Below are 21,362 nucleotides of genomic sequence, written 5' to 3'. Positions count from 1 at the left end.
AAAAATCACGGGATAACATAAGGATAGGTCTGGGTGTGGCTTGTCAGGCTGAGATAGAGAAACCTCTTGAAGAGCTAAACTGAGTGCTTTGAACACTTTTTGGCAGGCCGTGTTTTGACATACATGTTGCTGATACGCAGCAGTATGAGAGGCTGGGGAAAAGGCATGCATGGCTGCAGTCTCTTTTTGGCTCCAAAATACAGCGCCACCTAGGAAAACCTTCTGATGATGCTCATTTGCCTGAAGATCTGCTAGGAATTAGATTTGTTCCTCCTGTAGCCCACCACCACTACCAGGAAGGCTCCAGAAGCAGCTCTGTTCTTGCTAGCTTGAGAACTATGCTTGGCCAAACTTTGTTTATCGTATAATACTAATTTCTCATTTTTCAAGCTTCTCCAAGTAAAGCTGGAATAAAATCTCAGTTTTGATGCTATTGAACTAGCCTTGTATCTCCTCTGTGGTCAATTCTAGTATTTTTTTTCTTCTCTTTGTGAGCAACTTTTTCTGAAAATTTCTACTAATTTCCTTTTAGAAACTCTTATCTTTCAAGTAAAAGGACAGGGCATTGGGCTCTTTCTTCCAAAGAATCAAATCCCCAGGCAGCAGGTTCTACAGGAGGATTATCCAAGAGGCTTGTGGTGCGGTCAGCACAGAGGCTATCAGCGTTGTGATCATTTCCTCTAGTGCTGTAGGCTCAAATTGTGCCCAGAAACCTTCACACTAACAACGTTCGCTACTGTGATAGTAACTGAATGGTATGTAGAGAAGGGAAGAGGAGAGGGGACATTTCACTCTTAATTAGAAAGCATAAGTAGAATGTGGTTTATTGGCTACTACAAGATATTTGTGCCACTTCATTAGGGACTCTGACATTTACACTAAGCTGACTTTGACAACAAGTTGTGAACTGTGTGCTTTGATTCTGGGAAACCTCCAGTTTGGGCCAGGCTGGTAGGCAGGTACCCTCAAAGAATACTTACGCCAACCAAGAAAATATCTTTCCTCCCCCTGCCCAATAATTAACAAAGACTGAAGAAGTCTGCTACTGGGTTGACAAATGTAAAACTTTTTCTTGCTACTTGAAACTTACCCATATGTTCAGGAACTTCCTCTGCTTTTCTCACATTAGCATCCTAAGGAAATCAACAGCGCAGAAAGACAGCACCACCATAGTTTTTGTATATGATAGTAGAAACCGATTTTAATCTGTCAGACTGGATTGCAGGAGTTGAAATGCTGATTGACAACCGCATCAGTTTTACCTGCCACTAGAGACAGGCAAATAAAGCAGATGATCAGATGTGGTAACAACTGTCTGATGTTAGTCGAATGCTCGTCTCTCTGAGAATCTTCACTCAGCCAGCTTGAACTCCCAGCTCAGCATGCTGCTTGAGCCTACTTCTTATTCTTGTAGAACTTCTTTTACAAGAACCCTTTATATTGATCTTGTCTAGTAATTTGGGGGGCATGCAGGCTTCCTTTCTTCCGTTTGTCACTCATTAACTCCAGTAGGGCTTAGTGCCTCAAGGCAGGACCAGACCCCTGGTGCTGGCTGGTTACCTGAGTGTCAGAAATTGTAAATGTCCTGGGAAGCATTTTCCCCTGGCACAGTGTTTCCTTAGCGTCACCCAAGTTAAGTGTTTATGTCAGTTATTTGTAAGGTAAAGGTATTAGGTGTGATTAAGAAAACCGAGACATCGTATAATAAAATCCTGATTTAAGAATGAAAAGCTATACTGCATACAGTTGCTGAGAGGTCAAAGAATGACATTAATAATTGGCATTACATGGTATTGTGCTAAAAAGGGTCAAAGAGCGTGCAAATGCAACACTTGGAGAGTTCAGTGCAAAGCTGTGTAATATTACTCTTCTGTACTTGGATTACAAAAATTAACCTACTCAGACAGGTTTAGTTAGTGCTCTTCCTTAATAGATAATGCAGATTTTAATCCATTTTGAATTAGGGCTGGAGTGAAAAACAACTAAGCAATGAGTTTATTAAACCATCATTCTCAAAAGTTCTTTTTAAGCAAGTTTGCCTGGAAATGCCAGCCTTGTGGGTTTTTTAGTACTCAAATCTTCAAATGCTATAAAATGCTTTCTGTCAAGTCCAACAAGTGATTTAAAACATTTCATTTGTTCAGAATCTAACCAAATTTGACTACTTAAGTGAATGGGGTTTTTTTTTTACCCTTTGGTGGTTGTTTTTTTTTTTTTAATAACTACTACCAGCTAGAAAAGATTAGTGTGAATTATGGAACACTAATAAACATATAGTGGAAGATACCACCATTTAGCATTATGACCAATGGGATATTCTGGAAGGGCCACACGTGTGCACATCTGGCCCCACAGGCACTGCCAGTCTCTGTTATTTCTGTCATGAGCCCCATCTCGGAGATGGTAGGATGCTCTTGCCTTGCACTGGCAGATCACTCAGTGCTTCTCTTTGCAATTATAGTTGCTCTATTTGCCTCCCTGCACCTCCACACAGGGTCTGCAAGGTGATCACCCCATTATAGCAGTGACAAATACTGTAGTATGCAAGTCTTATTGGATCCCAAGCCAATTGATGCTTTCCTGAAAACTGCTGCTGGGAGATGTGGTCTCCTGCCCATAGAGAGGCTGTTAACAGCTTGAAAGCTGAGATCCTAAAAGCTCAAACATCAAAAGACAACAGAAAAGTTACATTTTTTCCTACCATTGGACTCTGCAACCATTATTGTAATGTGTTTGTGCATTTTTAAGCAGAATAGCAACTGGAGAGTCAAGTAAGGTGCAGCAGCCAAGAACTCTGAGCTAAAAAAGAAATGTGACTTGGTGCTCTTGGCAAATAGTGGCATGGGCCATACCCTGCCCTTGGGCTTCCGGCACCCCTTCCGGCACACCTCTGCGATGCTTCAGCTGCTCATGGTGCACCTTTGTGTCTAAGTAGGCTGTTCCCACTTGCTTTTTGTCAGGTCTACAGCTGGGCTATAATCTGCTGTGGCAGCTGGTCCTGGCACAATTCCTGGATACACTGGCTTTTGGAAGATACCCAAAGGTTCTGGAAGCCCTTGGCTACCTAAGAGGCTCTGGGGAGAAGTGGTCCATAACCCAGGTGCAGGTGTATACTTGGAAAAAAACCTGAGGAAGTCATGAGTTTATCATGACCTGCAGCCACCTAGACTGTGAGATGAGGATGGTCTTGCAGTCACACACACGTAAAACTCCTAGGTGGTATATAAATTACATGTACTGTCTGATCACACCTTTGCATGGTACTCCCCTTTACTGGAATACCTTTTCCACAGGAAACTATTCCAGCAAACATCACAGTATTTGGGTGATTAGCTGTGTCAGAGATTCAGTTTGGACCTGAGTGGTGGTTTCCAGAACACTTGCATGCACGTGCAGACACTTCCCCTCCTTCCCATAAACACATTTTTGACTGGCATCTAATTGCTAGGTTCAAGCAAAATATATATTCACCTAAAAAGAAATTTCACATCTTTTTTTTATTTTAACAGGCATATAAAGTCTAAATTTACACTATAAAAATGAACAAATTTTATGTAAGTGGCCACCATGATATGTAACAATCTGGTTTTGTTTTCCTTCTGATTGCATTTACATTTGGAAAGAATTTTCTGTATTTCATTTCACCTGAAAAACAGCCAAATGGTAGATTTCTCCTTCTCATTGGATGCAGACTTTTTGTGCTCTTCTCTTTGCCAGTTGGCACAAACCAAAAATCCTTTAATTACCAAAATATCTTGAAACTACAAAACATTGAAAGCATCGTTCTAAGTTGCAGCTCCATTTCAGAAGGTGTGAACAAAAGGCACAATTCCTAAAATTCTTACCCTAATACACACTGAGCTGGTTCATACTATCCGAGTGCTGAGGAAGAACAGAGTCCTTGAGGATTCCTGGTAAGTTATGACTTCCATGTACTATGCCAAAAAGCTTTCTGCTTCACCACTAACATATTTTGAGTTCTCTGTAAAGGTAGTAATGCTGCATTCTTCCCACAGTGAAGGGGGACACTGAGAATCTCTGCTTCTGTTGCAATAATCCATGTAGAAATGAGTTGAGAATGAGTGAAGTGGATGCATGTGAAACTGCAGTTGAGATCTGAGGGGAATGCTTTTCCTGGTGGCTTGAGCAAAGCTGATAATGTCACAGAAGGTCACCGGTGTGTATGAAGCATGGCTGGATATTTTGCAGGCAGAGTTTTGCAGGCTGCCTGAAGGTAAGTGGATCAAAGCAACATGCCTCTGGGGCTTCAGGTTCTGCTACTCAGCTCTGCCTGTGTATACACTGAGTGAGGAAAGTGGCTTGCTCCCAGGGCACCGCTGGCTTCTTACCAGGATTTTTTCTGGGAAGTGCCACATGGTTACAACTTACGACCTAATGCTTTCCTGCATTCCTCGCTCTCTGGCACCTGAACTGTGACCAGAGTTTTAACTCCATTCCTGGATACCCCTTTGCTGTCTTACCACTGGGCCGCTTCTTGCCCCCATTCTGCCTGACTCATTAAACCTCTGTAAATCTGTGTTTGTAAGATTCCTAATGCAAAGCAAGGCCGAAGCATCTTGCCTTTCTCTACTGATGCTATGGATTCCTATCACTTGAAAGCCCTGAGTCAGAATCAGCATCTCTTCAAAGAGGCTGTCTTTACCCTGTCAAAAGGAACAGTCTGAGGCAGGAATTACTGGTTGAAGATTTCTGGCCAGTAAATCAGATTAGGAGAACAAAACAGCCTTTTCTGATTTCAGAATATGTATTTGATGGGTAAACCTTATTCTAGATGCATGGATGGTTTCAGAGAGGCAGTTCTTTTCATGCAGTAACATTTGCTCATTGCTTTGCTATTAGGCTGCTCCATGCTTGCCAGCAACACAGCAGGGAAGTTACAAGCCTTTCTGGTGATGGCTTTTTCACTTAAAAAGCCAAGGCGTACATCCCAGGGCCCTGGGGTGATCGAACTGATTGGAAAGGCCACTAAAGAGCTCTACTCTTTTCGTCAGTGCAGAGGCTGGGTTTGTGTTGGTGATAACAGTGCTGGCAGTAACAGAGCTGCATGGAGCAGTGAATTCATGGTGTACCCCACCCAGTGAATGCTTGTTGCTGTCACAGACATGCTGATGTGGGTGTACTGTTCCACCGTACCCGTATGTCACCTTCACCAGCCTCTCTTTCCAAGACAGTCTCATTTTTAAATTAAACCTCAGATTCTCCTTCATGTTTTGAGTTAGTTTTGCAGATGTGGAAATCAAGGAAAGCCAGACCAGTCAGCTTCTTGTGATTGTATAAGAGGTCTGGAACAGAAACAGAAGATGAATGCAGTTTTGCTGAGTTGTTACTATGCTCTGATGCTCATGTTCCTGTGTCTCAACCGCATGCTTCAAGAACCTGACTATGTTTCAAAGTTAAAAACACCAGTGGTTTTCCATTGCCTGTTCACTGGCCACGCTGGTTTCCTGTCTGTTGTTCATTTCTTGTTTCTTTCTCTTCAGCCCTGCCTCTGGGAGAGGAGCTGTAAATCAGAGAAGGTGTGCTGAGACTCCTACCCGGAGTCCTGACTTGAGTCCTCACCTGAGGTTGGGGCTTTTGCTGCTCCTACAGAGCAGGAGCGTCAGCTGTGTTGGTGCCTGAACTGTGGTGGGGTCCTCTGGGATGCCTGCAAGCTGGTGTCCTTTGCAGCTAAATAACCATCTGGTTGACAGAATGAATCTTACAACAGTGGTAAATACCCCGTCTCTAATTGAGTATATGCAGATGTTAGAGCACCATTAAAAATAAAGCACGCCTGTTTTTTATAATCTGTATGCCTATGGTAACACCGGTCTCTTTGGCCCCCAGTGTAACACCAAATTATGCAACACTGATTCATCACATGATCCGCCTCCTAAAGCACTGACTTTTGTTTGTTTACCCACACGAGGACAGAGGAAGGAGTTTTATGCAATACATCCTATATTCCATACCAATTTCCTTTTTGGTATGTGTTGCTATGTTATCTACGTATATGCACCTGTACGCAGTTTAATAGCTTTTAGTCGCACTGAATTCCTAAAGCTAGGGCAATCTGAGACTAGAAATAAAGTTTAAAATACCTATCTTAAATATTACAGCATGCATACCCAGAGGCAAGAAAGGAGACGAGGTGAGGGAGTCTTTGCTGAGAAACCCTCACTGCTACTTTGGTGGCTTTGTCTGCAATAGCAAGACATCCTATCATCACCTAGGAAGCTGAGGAACGCTCAGCTACTCTCTGGTACTGCACTTGATTCCTAGAAACTGACGCTGGAGAAAATATTTCGGTAACGGCGGGAAAGCTCTCAGCTCCTCTAGGAATGCGCCCTCTGAACAAACACGACTTTCCCGTGACGGCACAGGCAGCGTGCAAGGGCTGCGGGATGCAGCAAAGTGTAAACCCCAGGCTGGTGCATTGCAGCGTTAAACCTACGTTTGATGCCCGGTCTTTCAGGATCCCTATTTTTATTTGTCTCATTCCGTGAGTTCGTTAAATTGCTAGCTACTGGTTCAGGGGGTATTTGAGGAGGTAAGTGGTCTCAGCACCGCCCATGAGAGCCGGACAGCCTGCGGAGGCGGTCCTGTGCGGCTCGGCCTCAGCGGCAGAGCCTTGCATGGCGCCGCCGCTCCCGGTGGCTCAGGCGAGCGAGGGGCAGGGCTCGGAGGCGCCGCACCGAGCGCTGCGCGGGGCGGTGGGGCCAGCGCCTCCCGCCGAGGGACGGCCCTCCCCGTCTCTGACGACAGCGGAAGCCGGGCAGCGGGGCCGGCCCGGGGCGTCGCGGCCGGCACCGGGCAGCGGCGGTGTCGCTCCGCCCGCGGCGGCGTCGTCCCGTGCGCTGCCCAGCCCGGCCCAGCCCAGCCCAGCCCAGCCCACTCCCGCATGAGGCAGGCAGCCGGGGAGCCAGGCCGCGCCGCGCCGCCGGCATGTCCGCGCCATGCTGCGCCGGCCAGGTAGGAGGGCTTGGGAGGGACGCGGGGAGGGCGGCAGGTGTGCGCGGCGGGGGGGCGGTGGCACTGCAAGGCCCCTGCACCGGGCGGGGCTGGTCCGGGGTCGGTGGCGCTGGGGGCCCGCCCGGGGGCTCCGCGGTCCGGGGCGCGGGGGTGGCGGCGGCTCGCCACGGGGTATGGAGAGCCCGGACCGGGGCTGGATCCGCCTCCGTCCGCTGCCCCGGGGCCGCAGCTCGCCGCCTTCAGCCTCCGGGGAGCCATCCTCCCCGCCGCAACGAACGCGTTACAACGGCAGCAGTTGGTGGGGGGGGGGGGGGAGAGTGCAGCGGGGGCGCTGCCTGTGAAGCTTGGCTCTTTACGTGTTTATAGTGGTGATTTTGTGGACTTTCCCGGGCGAATTCCCCTCCCGCTCCAGGAGGACAGGCTGCCCAAGGTGTGTGCGGGAAGCTCGGGGGCTGCGGCGGTCAGCGGGGCGCGGGTGCAGGCGCGGACATGAAGAGGAGCTTTCCAAAAGGCCTGCGCTGCAAGGAGGAATTCCCAGAGCGGGGACAGGTCGCTTAGGGCTGCGAGAGGCCGGTTAGGCAATTGCCAGTGGTGCCTGGTGGTGGGGACGTGAGACCCCCATGGTGTAAGGAGTGGGATGGTCTTAACTTCCCTCTTAGCTGCCGGCTGCCCGGTGCTCCTCAGGCTCGATAGACTCCTGTAAATTTGGCTTGTGGGAAGATTTCAGTAAGTACAGGTGCCGGCGGAGGAAGTGAGAGATGAGCCTGAGTGGTGACAGAGGGCAGTGCACTACCTGTGCCCATCGGCATCCATGGGGTGGTGAATCGGTGCTCTGCGTCTTAGGCGGTGCACTTGATTTCTTGATTGAATCAGTTCTGATGGATGAAGGACCACGGACTTGGAGGAGAAGGGAGGTAATGAGGCCCTGTCCAGATGTCCTCCTTTGAGGCACTCAAGGGAAGGACTTCTGTTCTTACCAGTTGTCTCTCTAGCCTGGTGTTAGACTGCATCTCCCCCACGCACTTTATTTTGCACTTCATTTTCACAAAACTCCACTTCTGCAATGGAAACCCATGACTAGTTGTCCCTCTGCAACAGACTAGCCAGTGAGCTTATTCCTGATTCCTGTTGTTTTACATATATAAACACCTTAGAGTCCTAATTCTATTGATATTTCTTCATTGGTCACTCTGCCCACCCTCAACATCTGATTATTCCCTTGCTTTTTTATGAACCACATGGAAAAAAATACCAGATCTTTCCTGAAGGTTGAAATCCCAGGCTAGATTTGGTCTTCTGGCTGTGGTTCTTTCAATCTTCAGCGGGCCAGAAGATTACTGAGTGTGCCTCCATGCACCCATCCTCCACGAGCACAAGAGCCCTGGGCAGTGGTGGGGGGCAACAGTAACTGCATTTGCTAATATTCCTCTTAAAGCAGGGGCCTCCCTGACTGCTGCTTCACACACATTTTGGCAGCGTGTAAGATGAGTTTTGGAGCAGCTCAACAAAGTGCTGTTAGTAGGTGCTGTTACTGCCGTGGTTCATGGCTGTTTGCATGTTCATTGCTTTTTTTGGTGTAGCTCCTGGAGAAGTAACTTAATACCAAGAGGATGAAACCCTTGTGAGACTCGTGCAATGAACAGCGTAGCTTTAGTGTGACCAAAATTTGAGGCATTCTTAAAGCCACGGTTCCTTCCCTGTGTAGTAATATCTGATAGTAACGTGTTTTATTGACACGGATGTGTCACTTTGGAGTGTGTAAATGAACTGAAGTCCTTAGTGATGTTGGAGGTGGAGAAAAGCCCTAAAGTGGATGCAGTCATAGTGCCAAAATTACACAATACCCTGCGGAGATGTATTTTGCTGGCTCAAGCACTATTTTTGATCTAAGATTTATCTGTGCTAAATATGGCATATTGCTGGAGTTACACCAGCAAACTTAGTGTGGATAACCTTTTTATAGGCTAAGATGATAAATGGCATAAACCATGTTTTAATAGCATGCAGTGTAACTTTTTAAAAAGGGAAAACCGTCTTGGCTTTTGTGACTTTATTTATTCCAGCCTTGATGAGGGGATGTTTGTTTAACATGATTAACACACAAGCAAAACAAAAGGGATAGAAGTTCTTCATTTTCTCTCAACCCAACTTCCTTAGGCATTTTATGGGTACAGTTAATCAAGCTGGAAAATCTGGAAGGAATTTGGCCTCTCCTTAAATGTTCCCTGAAAAATGAAGTTAACCCTGTCTCCAGAAACAGAGATGATGTGCTTGAGGAAAGACGGAACTCTATTCGAGTCCTGAAAAACAACATGCAGTTGGCTCCGGCCTTTTTATGCTGAAATACACTAGTTTAATAGGTTTGATATCCCATGTTGTGGTTTTTTCCGTATGAAGTATTTTTGCCCTGTATATATCTTTTATCTGCCTCTCTCCTTCTGTGGATCTGCTTTCCTAGAACTGACTGAGAACTTCGGTATTGCCCTTCTGAGCTGTGAAAGTGCAGTTATCGTGCGTGTATGTTCTGTTGTGAGTTAACATCACTTGACTAGCCATTTTTTCTCTGTTTGTAACTCCAGCAAATTTTCCTGGTGTGAAGTAGACAATGGGTGATTCTACTTTTGGTTTAGGGTCAAACCGTGCTAGTTGGTGGTGCCTGTCAGAATGAATGCATTCAGGTTATGCAGCCCAGATTCCTGTTGTTAAAAGATACAGTGGCAAGCTGCCAAATTCTAGTGTACTTTGGTTATGCTGATTTTGCACTCAAAAATTATTTAAAATAATCTTAATCAACGTTACTATGTTACTTGTGTCCTTGCCAAGTAGACCCTGGGAACTTGCTTTCAAGAAACAGCCATTTGTAAACCTTAATTTCTGCAGTTGGTTTTTATCAGGTAACGTACAACCTTGTTTTGAAGAGAATTGCAATTTTTACGTTTCTGAGCTGTGCTTGCTGAAACTTGCTAAATGTTTCTTTGCTAGTGTTTCATTGGTAGACCTATTTTGAGAATGCAGTGAGAATACAGTTTGGCTTGGGCCTCCACAGTGCTTTTGATTGCGTAAAAACATCTGCTTAAATTGACAGGAAACAGGATTTTACATTTGGCTTTTCTTCAGTAGTAATTCTCAAGAGAATAAAGTTGAGATCATGCTTAAGAAAAGCAGCTGTTGCGGAAAATCTTTATTGCAATGAATATGTTTTTTCCAGAGTTAAATAAATGTAATTTAGATAGTGAACATTAATGAGGGGGGTGGTATGTTGTAGCTGTGTTATTCAGGGAGATGGATTTTTTCAGTTAGAACTGATAGTTATTAAGGCTTATAAAGCTATTTTTGAAGGTCTGTTAAATCTAGAGTGCGTTCTTTAATACTCTTCTGCACTTGGAAATCATATCATGCAGTAAATGCAGTAAGATGTGCCACAAGGTAAGAATATCAGATTGTCATTTTATACCCAGACCTCTAATTCTGAGTGGTTTAAAAGAAAAAAAGGCTTTATTTATAAGAGTAGGCTCAGCCAGTCTTATGATTTCTGGGGTTCATGGCTTTTGGGGCAAGGGAAGGAAGGCCCCTATCCTGTTTGGGGCTGCCTGCCTCTCTGGCACTGCCTGTTTGCATCTGCAGGTTGGGAAGGGGGCTTCCAGTCCTGTCCATACGGTATCCTTTTTCTTTACAGGGTGAAAAGGGTGGCTCTGTTGTCCTTGTCCAGGTTTGTGTCCTATGAGGATGCCATGGCATTGCTGGGGCCTGTGCATGGTGTGATGTGCTGTAGCGCTATGGGATGGTGCTGGCAGCATTTGTGGCTCTGCACCCTGTGGTGCTCCAAAAAAAAAGTCTTTCCTCTGCAAATGGTCTTCCTGGGTGAGAGGGATTTGGTTTGTTGTGTTTAACCTGAGATGGTCAGTTGAAAAAAGAGAAATTTAGCTGTGGGTCTTACCCCCTCTCAGACCTGCCTTTCCACACCCCCACCATCACTATTAATCAGGATTGAAAATGAACCTAGTTGTCTGGGGTCTCATGTGGAATATTGTAGTGGACTGCACTTAAATACGGTTAGGAAAAACAGGCTGGGGAAGGACCTTTTTTATCTGTGTTTGCAGAAACACAGATTTTTATTTTAATTGCCTGAACAATTGAGTTGGCAAAGCCTGGTTTTCTCCAGCTTTGTCCATTGAGGTTGGCATCTTATGTTGATTCCCTTTCTAATAAATAGTGAACTTCTCTTGGAGCCTTTTCCTTGCTCAGGGTTGAGAGATCCTTTTTCTCTGCTGAACCTTTTGCCTATTTTCAAGGAAATTGTAAGAATGTAACATCTCTAAGGCCCCTATCTGCCTGCCATAGCTGGATAAAATTTGCTGCTGGATTCAAAAGTGATTAGAAAGGGAGGGAAAACCAACCAAAAGACAGCGAGATCCTGTAAGTGTTGTATCATTTGACGCTTGCATTGCTAGTTTGGAATCCTTTCCCTGGCACTGCCTAAGAGGCAGAAGATACTCTTTTCACGTTCCAGGCAGAAGATACTCTTTCTCATTCCTGCTTAATTTCCCATTGCTCCCTAATTTTATTTTTAGCCTTTTCGTCTCACATCCCACAGCTTGGTTGCACTGTGGGTTTAAAGAAACAGCTTAAATACCCGTGGCTCTACAACTGCGGAATGAAGGCAGTGTAGGAGCAGGGCCTTCGCTTTTAAGGGCAAGGGGATACTTTTCCGTGGAAGGATATAAATCCTGCAGCTGCTTTTATTTTAGTTTTTGCAAGTGTAGGTATTCCAGGGTGGTTTTTCCACTGCTGAGACTTTCGTTACAATCGATATGCTCAGGGTGTGGGTGCAAGGCATACTTGTTTCAGGGGAGAAATCGAATGGAAGCCTGAGCTATGACTACAGTGTAAGCTGAAGGTCTCATTTGGAGCTGGTGACTGCTATCATCCCAAACACATGCTGAGGCTGGATAGTGTTCTCAGTTTAGCCATGTGAAGCTGCTTGGACCTCACATTGCTTCCAGGGCCCTTCTCATACCCAAGTTAATGGCACTTCCATTTTTTTTCCCAACCATGTGGTCTCTTATGTTTTGACATGTTAAATGCCTGGCTTCCCAGATTTTTAGGCTGTGATCAACTGTTCTGCTGACTGAATTTGACCTACTGTATTGTTCAGGTCAACCAAAAGACAGGCTTCAACATCAGCACGTGGTACAGCGTGACGCAGTGAGGGACTGAGCCAGCCAGGGCTGCGGGGACCGTAGCGTTTACTCATGACAGCATGCAGGGGAAAGGTGGCTCCATGTTTGTTTTGAGGAAGTGGTGACACACCTAGCGATCTCGTACCCATTTTAAATACTGATAACTATGCTAGGACTGATGTTGGCACTTTAGTGGTTGGAACTTCCAGCTATTAGAGATGGCATATGCTTAAGTGTTTAAACATAGATGTTCACAATCTGAAAGTGGAAAGGTTTTGCACTTCTTTCTGTCCAGTAGGTCTGATCCAAAATGTGTCAACCTGTCATCTCTCACAATGAGTTTTAACAGGAACTGTTCTTCATGTTTTCTGAGCAGGCCTATCTCATATGGGGTTTTTTTTGGTACAGTCACTGGCAAAACAGTGGTTCGGGAATACTATACAATATGCTGCTTGAGTAGCCATTGTATTTAAAAACGGTCATCAGGAAGTAAGCAGCAGAAAGACATGAGTAGGCTCCATTTTGACCCTGCATATCTGGAAATATGTGTGAAGTTAGCTGTTGTGACACTGATCTGAACTGGAACATCTTTAACAATGCTTTGAGCAGGTAGATTTTTTGGGTTTTTTTAATATGATGTGTAAGAAATAGTTAATGTTTTATACCAATTTATCGGCTTTTGTCACTTCGTACAAAGTGGTAATGTCTCTTTTATTCTTCCCCCACCTTAAAGCCCTCTTGGTACTGAAAACAACTTTTAAAGAAACAACAACTTTGTGGAACAGAACAGAGCTGTCAGTGCATTCAAAATTGAAGCAGCTGTGCCAGCCACATGCTCTTAGGTCAATGCATACAGAAATTGAATTTTAATTGCTTCTTCACTCCAGTGGTACATGGACTTAAGCAGTTATTGGCCTGCATTTGGTTCTCTGTCCCTGGCAATGCACTGCGCTGCATCTGTGCGTTCCATTCTACATCTAGAGTCCTCGTCTTGAACATTGAAGATAAGCTGGAGAAAATCTGCTTGCTATATGAAGTGATGGCCTCAAACTGTCAGACTTTGCCATTGCCAACTTGTCTTTAATCTTCCAGTTGCTCTGTTACTAGTTCGTCTGCTGGGAAAGGCAGAGAAGTGGCTGCAGCGTGAGGTGGAACGTACTGCAGGTGAGAAAACCGTGAAATATGAAATGGTAGGAGAGGACAGTTGAACCTGTCATGCAGTGGTGGTTGCTGTCAGTGAAGATTGTCGAGGGATCAATGCAAAGAAGCTTCAGGATCACGTTTTCATCTGTGGCCTGAGAGTACATTTAAAATTACTCCCAAAAGCACACAGGTGTCCAGGGAGAGACGGTGGAGTGGAGACTGCTATTGAAGGTGATGTAACCCAGATGGCATAACCCCAGTGCAAATAAAATACACCTTTTTAAGTACAGCCAGCTAGCTGGTTGCCTGCGCCAGGTGTGGATGGAGGGCAGGCTGTTCTTGCAGTGAGGGGTGCTGTAGGGCAGAGTCTCGCCCATGTTTGGGTGCACGGGGCAGGAGGAGCAAGGTGACTTGCTGGGCTGTTTGCAGCTGGGCTGATGGTGCTGCCATGATTGTGTAGGAGGGACTGCGGAAATTTGAGGGGATACAGGAAAAAAAAAAAACAAACAACTTGGTGGTGTTTGTGTTAAAAACAGCTGTTTGTGTTTAAAAAAGTGTTAAAGCCTCCAAATGAGACTGAGGGTAAATGCTTCGGGTTCCTTTTTTGATAGGCAGGGCAAAAAGACCAGGTGATCAAAAGGCTCTCTAAGCTAGTGAAGAAAGCCTCACCAAGAACCAGTGCCTTGGAACTGTAGCAGAAAAATTAGAAGGTGAGGTCGTTTTTTTTCTGTTTTTAATGATATGTTTAAGTAACCAGAGGGACAGACATTCCACCTCATACTCCTGTCAAATCCAGATGGTCTATGCTAATGGAAAATAGCTATACTACTGAGGAGCTGGGTGATGTGATACACTCTGAGGATCAGGTCAGACTAAACAATTGTCTTGATTTTTCCAAAATCATCAGGAGAAGAGTAGTTGGACAGTCTTTAATTTAGACATGTTGCGGTGGCATTATTTTCTAATGCTGAGCTGAGTCACCACTTAGTAACATTTGAGCATAGAGACAGAAGCTAATCATCCTCAGTTCAGCTTAACTTCAGCTCTGATGGCACCTGGCAGTGGCTCGCCTACATTTTAGCTCTTGGCATAGCTGTCCTAGATGGTGCTTTCCCTCCTAGGTTTTGAGCTGCTTGGCACTGTATGATAGTTCTGCCCCATGGTGCAGGGCACAAGCCTTTTGCTTTGGAAACTCAGCTCAGGGCAGGAAAGCCTCACTGGAAAGCAGTGTTCAGGCAGCGTCTAGGTTGGTGTGACTTTTCTCTGAAGTTGGATTTATTTTGCACAGTTGGCAGCATCAGGTGTGCTCCCAAAAATAGGTCGTCAGTTGATTAACTGGTATGCTGGTCACAGAACCTCATGGCTTAAGCATGTGGTGAGGCTGAATATTAAAGAAAAAGCAGTGAAAAGCCAGTTGAGTTGGGCAAAGGACAAAATAAAGCCTTTTCAGTGAATTTATTTACTTCACAGGGACAAACCACTGTGTAATCATGCAACCTGTTGAATAAACCTTCGCAAAATGCGTGTGCATAACAGCGCAGGTTTTCAACAGTAGTCTGAGCCTGGCTCCTAACACTTGCAACACCTGGCATGCTAGACACTATTTCCTGAAACTAAAAGTCCAAGGGCAGATGTGTAGCTGCTTCAGGATGTTATTCTTGCAGAGCTGGCTGCTTTGCTCTTCCAGCCTGCTTGGATGCTACATGTAGCTGTGAGGGTAGATGTCTGGCTGTTTTTGACAGAGGTTGCTGTTAACAGCTCAGCGACTGCAATATCTGCAAATCTTACAGTGCATGAAAATCTAAGCTGCTGTAGGCCCCCTGTGAAAAGAAGCTTCAGCAAGGCACATTCCTGTGCTCAGTGGACAGGCCAGAAGGCATGCAGTCTCTGTCACTCTGGCCAGGCAGTCAGTTAGGAGGGAAGAGGTGAAATGCTGCTAAGTCTTCATTTCATTTAAGTATGCACTTTTTTTTTTTTCAGTGTGCTCTTCTTCCCTTTGATTTTTACCATTTCTGCTGAAGTCTCCCAAAAGGAAAAGTGCTTTGTTGTGATAAGCTTGATGCTTCCCTATGATTTGTATAATTTAAAAATACCATAAGCTATTTTGGGCAGTGAGCCTGAAACTCCTCACTTTGTTTTAATGGTTATGCAAAATATTTTCTAAGACCTTTGAGACTTTTTTGGAAGCATTTGTGGAAAATTCCTTCTAAAAATGTCACCATCTCTACAAAAGCAGTAGGCGGGACATTTCACTTTACTTCAGTCTTGTATGTAAATAGTTAACGTGTTTGCTTAACTTTATCATCATACCTCATTCCACTGATTTATCAGATTGGTCACGGCTTGCAAAAATAAAGACTTGCGGGTGTGGCAGATGTTAAGTGTATGCTGGTGGAGTATTCATTGTAGGGAGCTGATAGCTTGCGTGTAGGTTGGTAAGCCTGCTTTTACCCTGTTTTGTTAACCATAGGTGTTCCCCAGGCTGGCATGAGATGGGAGTCTACAAATATGTCCAGACCTGCCTATACTTGGAAAAGTGGTTTGCATGGACTAGGGCTGTTATATAGTCTGCTTGCTTCTGCTCCTCACTGTGTGGATGTGAAAATTATTGTTCCTCTGCATTGGCAGGTACCTACTGCACTAAAATCGAATGAGCTGGTAGGAAAACACCACGGAAACATCTCAGAGAAGGGTGAAAGCACACAAGACCGGTGTGAGGCATTCACCTCTTGTCTCCCCTCCCACCTGGACACTATGCCTTCACTTGAAATGGTAAAACCATTTCTGCCACTGCATAATAAATCACCAGCTGAGAAGGATTGATACGTCATTTTTCTCACCCCACCCACTCACCTACCTTTTTTTTGTTTTTAGTCAGTAGGTTGCTTTGTTTGGTCACCCCCAGCTGGAGAAACAACTGTCAGGGCTGCTGAGGTGCTGGTGCCAGGGTAGGATTGAGTGAGTGGCTGGCAGAGAAGAAAGACTGTGGGGAGCCAGTGGCTGTTAAGCCAGAAGAAGTGTCTGTGAAATTGCACTCTGAATATTTTTTAACTGAAGGATTTCCCACGCAGCTTTCCACAGCTGCTCTTGTGAAACCAGTCAAGTCAGCCATCATCCAGGCAGTTCAAATCATGGTGCAGTCTGTTTTCAAGTACACAAGGTTTTCAAGTACACAAGGTTTTCAAGTACACAAGGTTTTCAAGTACACAAGGTTTTCAAGTACACAAGGTTTTCAAGTACACAAGGTTTTCAAGTACACAAGGTTTTCAAGTACACAAGGTTTTCAAGTACACAAGGTTTTCAAGTTTCGGGATTGTGAGCAAGCTGGTACTGTACCCTCCTTGAGCTCCGGAAGAGTAGCACTGAGCAAAGCAGACAGCCGTTCTGCACTGTAGAGGCCTGTCATCGTGGTGAGTTAGCATGAGGGAGCTGGCTGATTGTATTTGTGGAAAGCATATATATTTGCATAGTGCTTGCAATTGTTGTCAGACTGTGGTGTTCACCTAGTGAGATGTAAAGCTAGAGAGGGAGCTGGCTTGGCTGTACTTGCTGCCTAACTTCTGGGAGCCTTTGGATGAGAAAGACTTGAAGCCAGAACCTGCTGCAGTGTGACAAACTGCCAGAGCACCTTGGCTTTTAGATGCCATTGCACTGGGCTCCTGGGGACCCTGGACTTGGAAGGATCACAGTTCTTTGAAGGAGCTCTGTAGGTACAGACCAGGATTTTCAAGGCCTGCCTGCTGGCAGTGATTTCAGACCTGGTTTTGTCTCTGTCCCGAAAACTGCACAGCACCTTCCTTCTGCAGAACCCATCCTTTGGAGAAGCTTTTGTTTAATGATAAGCTGAATTTGTAAAAAATTTGTGACACTACTTGCATTTTTCCACAGCCCTGTTTTTTAGCATTGGAGGAATTTGTCACCAGCTTGCACTTAGGCACCAGTGGGTCCTGAACCCCTAGGCAGAGCCTTGCTGCGATCGAAAGGCAAAGGCCCACGGTAAAGCATATGGCAGCAGAGGGACTGCATAGTTTAGCTGCACATTGACCGCAACCTTTTAACAGAGAACTTCTTGTATATATGGGCTTTGAAGCCTGTCACCCAAAAATAACATCTTTGAAACCTCTTGGGTCAGTAGGTTGTGGCCAGCATCTTACCCTCTGGGACAGAGACTGTTTTCATTTCTTTTTGGATAACACCTATTTCATCGTGGTCCACTCTGGAATGTAGTTAGTCATAACCAGAGTTTAAAAAGGAAAAAAAAAAAAAACCCAAACCAACAAATCTGGGACTGTGGCTGAATAACCTAACCAACTTTCTATGGTTTCCATGGCTATTCAGAGTGCTTAAAGGAGTGCATCTGAAAAAAAAAAAAGAGACATTTGTACTTTTCACAAATATTGCCAATTTATAGGGTATGTGGCTCAGTATTAGAAACTATCATTAAAGTCTCTCTAAGTAATGTGGAACCATAAATGAGCTATATATTCTATTTAAGTATTTGTTGCTTTAAATAGCAGCTCCAGGGACCCAGGACTGGAATAGCAGACACGTTGCTGGACGTAGATGAGGTTTCCCTGGCAGAGCTCTCTAGCACCTGGCTTAGGAAAATGTAGTTCCCCTTACAAATGCCAAAGCTGCTTACCTTTTTACTTTTGTCCTATAGTTTTTAATGTTATGGTGAGTATGGCCAGCAATTGAAGTTCTTTGTGGATGCTTTGGATCTGTCTGATACAGATTGAAAGGACTTTTAGTCTTAAACTCCTCTCCCTCTCCCCCCCCCCATAATTTTGAAGGGGATGGATTATACTTTTCTGGTACGTTTTTGTTTTGAAACATTATTATTCCTTGTTTGCTTTTGTTTAACAAGTTACTGATTCTTGCCGTAATTAATTTTTTATTGGACTTGTATTGACGCTGTGAAAGTTAACTTAATTTCACTACATATGAAAAATAAAATTGCCACTCAGCCACCATTGCGTTCTGTTTTGAAAGTATACTTGCATGATGTGTTTATGCACATAGTATTTTTAATTTCCAGCTTTGGTGCCAACATGAGCCTGTTGTGTTTATTCCCCACAGTTGGAGATTTTTGGGGAGGATTTCTGTTCTGCAGCAGCAGCAGTTTTAGCAGCTGTGTGCACTGAGGCCCCCGTCTCCTCTGGTGTGAGATCCAGCGGTGAACTTAGAGAAGGGCAGCGTGGGAGCTGGGTTGGACTGTCCCCATTTTATGTCCTCTGCAAACTGAAGAGCAGTGGTTGGGTGAGGCAAGGGTCCGTCTGCTACCCCTTTTCAGCAGAGCTGAAGGCAGGAAGCCTGAGCTTGAGTGTTGCAGCAGATAGTCATTGCAAGGGAATGATAAGCTGAGAGTCTTTTCAAGACACTTCTTCAAAACAGTTTGGGGCTCTTTGATCAAGCAGTCTGGTTGTGAGACTCTGGAGTTATATCAGATACACATGTCTGCAAACACACATGTGAAACCCCCTTCCCTGGGTTGGACAGTCATTGATGCTGGCAGTGACCTGGGAGGAAAATAACACATGGTGTTTTAGTTGCCTGAGGCACATACGAGCCAGTGAAGTTTGTGTGGAGGACTCAAATGCAGCACTTGTGCATTGTGAATCCCTTGGCAATGGCTAAGAAAAGCCATCCATGTTGTAAAACTGCTTGCTAGAAAGCAGGGGGGGTGTCCTCTGGACATCCCCACAGCCCCTTCAAGGGCTGAGCTAACACCGGGGGAAGAGCGTCCTTGGTGTACTTGAGCCCCTGGCACTGGCATCACACCACCGCTGTGCCACACACTAGTCACAGGGAGCCCCTAGGAGACGGGAGTGTGGAGGAGGAAGGTTGCTCTCAGTCGGCAACAGTGAGACCTGGAAGAGGTTTCCTGCTCCTGGCTGCTTGCTGATGCCCAAAAATCCCTCCTGTGGTGGCACCTGCTGGGTTAAGCACGGGAGGTGTGTGAAGCTGCTGCCTATTGCAAGGAAGGGCCTGGCCAAGGACAGTGCTGCCTTATATATATATATATATAAAAGGCTTATATTTATATTTTCATATATGACTTTTCTAAAAGTAGGAGGCAGGGAAGGTGAATCCTGCTTCTTTGAAAGTAGATGATGCTGTTGACAGCAAGGAAATAATAAGCATCAAGCTAGATTCCTTTTAGTATTTATTCAGTATCTTTTCCCCCGTTGAATAAGTCAATTACCTGCTTTTTTGCTGTGCTGCTTGCATTTTATCTTGGTAGACCCTCAGTTGCAGGTACGAAAGAACTAAAATACACAAGGATTTTTATCTCTAATAATGTTTAAACATTGGAGACAGTATCAGCTGGGGTGTGATTCGGTATTATTTTCCTTGCAGATGTGGATTTTTTTCCATGGTATCTTGCATGTGGAATCACCACTTTCACTTTTGCAAAATGGGTCTAAATTGCATTTCTTCTTTGGCTTTCTTCAGTACAAGATGGTGCCATTGTATTTTGGGTCCTTCAAGCTCAGTTATCTTTTGCTTAGTCTGCAGTAGGCCAAGCATCTCCAGATTCTTTCTCTACCACCCAAAATATTTAGAACTGTTAATGTAGTTTTTTGTTGATTTGAATTTGTTTGGGGTTTTTTGTATCTGTTGTCTGTTTATAAAGCCTTCAGCACAACTATCCCAAAGTGTGGCTTAAACAGTATTCCCTCGCCCCTTTAATTTGCTCAGAGTCTTTAGTAGTGTAAAAAGTTCGGGGGGGGGGAAACGGGGTTTTGTCAGTGTGTGTACCAGAGAGGGCACACTAAAAGGACAGTATGGTTCTGGCAAATTGAAATGGGTCTGTACAGCTTGTCGTAGAAAAAAGTTTTGTCTGTATGTTAAAAGCAAACAGTTCTGGAGTCTGTGCCCTTCTGTGCAGATTTGTTTTTCACTATGGAGAGGAGAGAGTGTAATGCAGGAAATGGAGCTTTACCATTGCAATGCCTGTTCTACTGGGTGAAACATGTCAGGACCACGAGCTGCACAGAGATAGCAAAGAGCAGGGTTAAGATATTCTGGAGCAGTTCCTCCTCATCCTCTTCACTTTCATCCTTTGCATGTGGAAAAGCTAGAAACTAGTGGGCTTAAACCTAGTGGGTTTTGATAAACGAGAAAGTCTGCTTCCACTTAAATGCTGCTCAGCTGGGAGGAGAGGACTTAAGAAATTCTGGAGTTTGCAGGAAGTCTCCCAGTTTCCCTGTCAGACTTTTGCAATAGAAACCTGAAGACAGTGATGGAATGACTCTTGTTTTTTGTCTTACTTTCCAGTTGGCCTGCTGCTGCGGTACTGCCGCTTGTGCCTTGTGCTGCAAATGCTGCCCCAAGATAAAACAGTCAACCAGCACCCGCTTCATGTATGCACTTTACTTCATCCTGGTGACTATCGTCTGTTGTGTCATGATGTCAACAACAGTAGCCAATGAAATGAAAACGCACGTAAGTAAGAGAGATGAACTCACAGCTGCCCCTGGAAGGAAATGGAGCTCCTTCCACAGCTCTTCATGTATAGGGTCGCTTCCTCAGAAGAGACGGTTGATCCCCTCCACCCATCCACTTCCAAACACAGATGGGTTGATTTTCTGTGCTCAGCCTCTTCCTGTGAATTGAGTGTTTCACAACAGGAAGAGTCACAGATCACAGGGTTAGCAGCCTTCCTCCTCTTTCGTTGTGTGGAAACCGGCTGCAATGAACCCATCCCAGGTTTGCTGCACGGGTACTGTCACTAGAGGCTGCTAGGGAACATGTTATAGTAGAACAAATTGGTTCAATTTAATGTTGAGTTTGTCTCTGGCAACTTGCTTAGTAGCAGAAACAGCAAATTCACAAAATAACTATTCAAATTCACAAAATAACTATTCACAAAATAACTATTATAATTTTAATTCTGTGTTCTTGGTGCTCTAGTGACAGACCACTGCAATGCACAATGCTGCAGATCCTTTACAAGATGTTTTTTTCAGTGTGTATTGAGTCATCGTGTTCACATGGCCTCTAACCACAGAAGATATTGTTCATCTCTAATTGTCTTTTTAATTAAAAAGCTTCAAAAGCATG

At 44.9% G+C, this 21,362-nt stretch overlaps 1 protein-coding gene across 1 annotated transcript in view; it reads left to right on the top strand.

The window, feature by feature from the left end:
• Positions 1–6,788: 6,788 nt before the first annotated feature.
• Positions 6,789–21,362, top strand: part of SERINC5 (serine incorporator 5) — a 38,755-nt gene continuing 24,181 nt past the window's right edge. Inside the window, exons 1-2 of the mRNA XM_075078731.1 lie at positions 6,789–6,972; positions 20,577–20,744. Of these exons, the coding sequence (XP_074934832.1) occupies positions 6,946–6,972; positions 20,577–20,744 (195 nt within the window). The 5' untranslated portion in view covers positions 6,789–6,945. The remainder of the gene's footprint in view (positions 6,973–20,576; positions 20,745–21,362) is intronic.

This window comes from Phalacrocorax aristotelis, chromosome Z, assembly GCF_949628215.1.
Source record: "Phalacrocorax aristotelis chromosome Z, bGulAri2.1, whole genome shotgun sequence".
Taxonomy (NCBI): domain Eukaryota; kingdom Metazoa; phylum Chordata; class Aves; order Suliformes; family Phalacrocoracidae; genus Phalacrocorax; species Phalacrocorax aristotelis.
The sequence above is the reverse complement of the archived record's forward strand: the minus strand, read 5'-3'. Positions and strand labels throughout refer to the sequence as shown.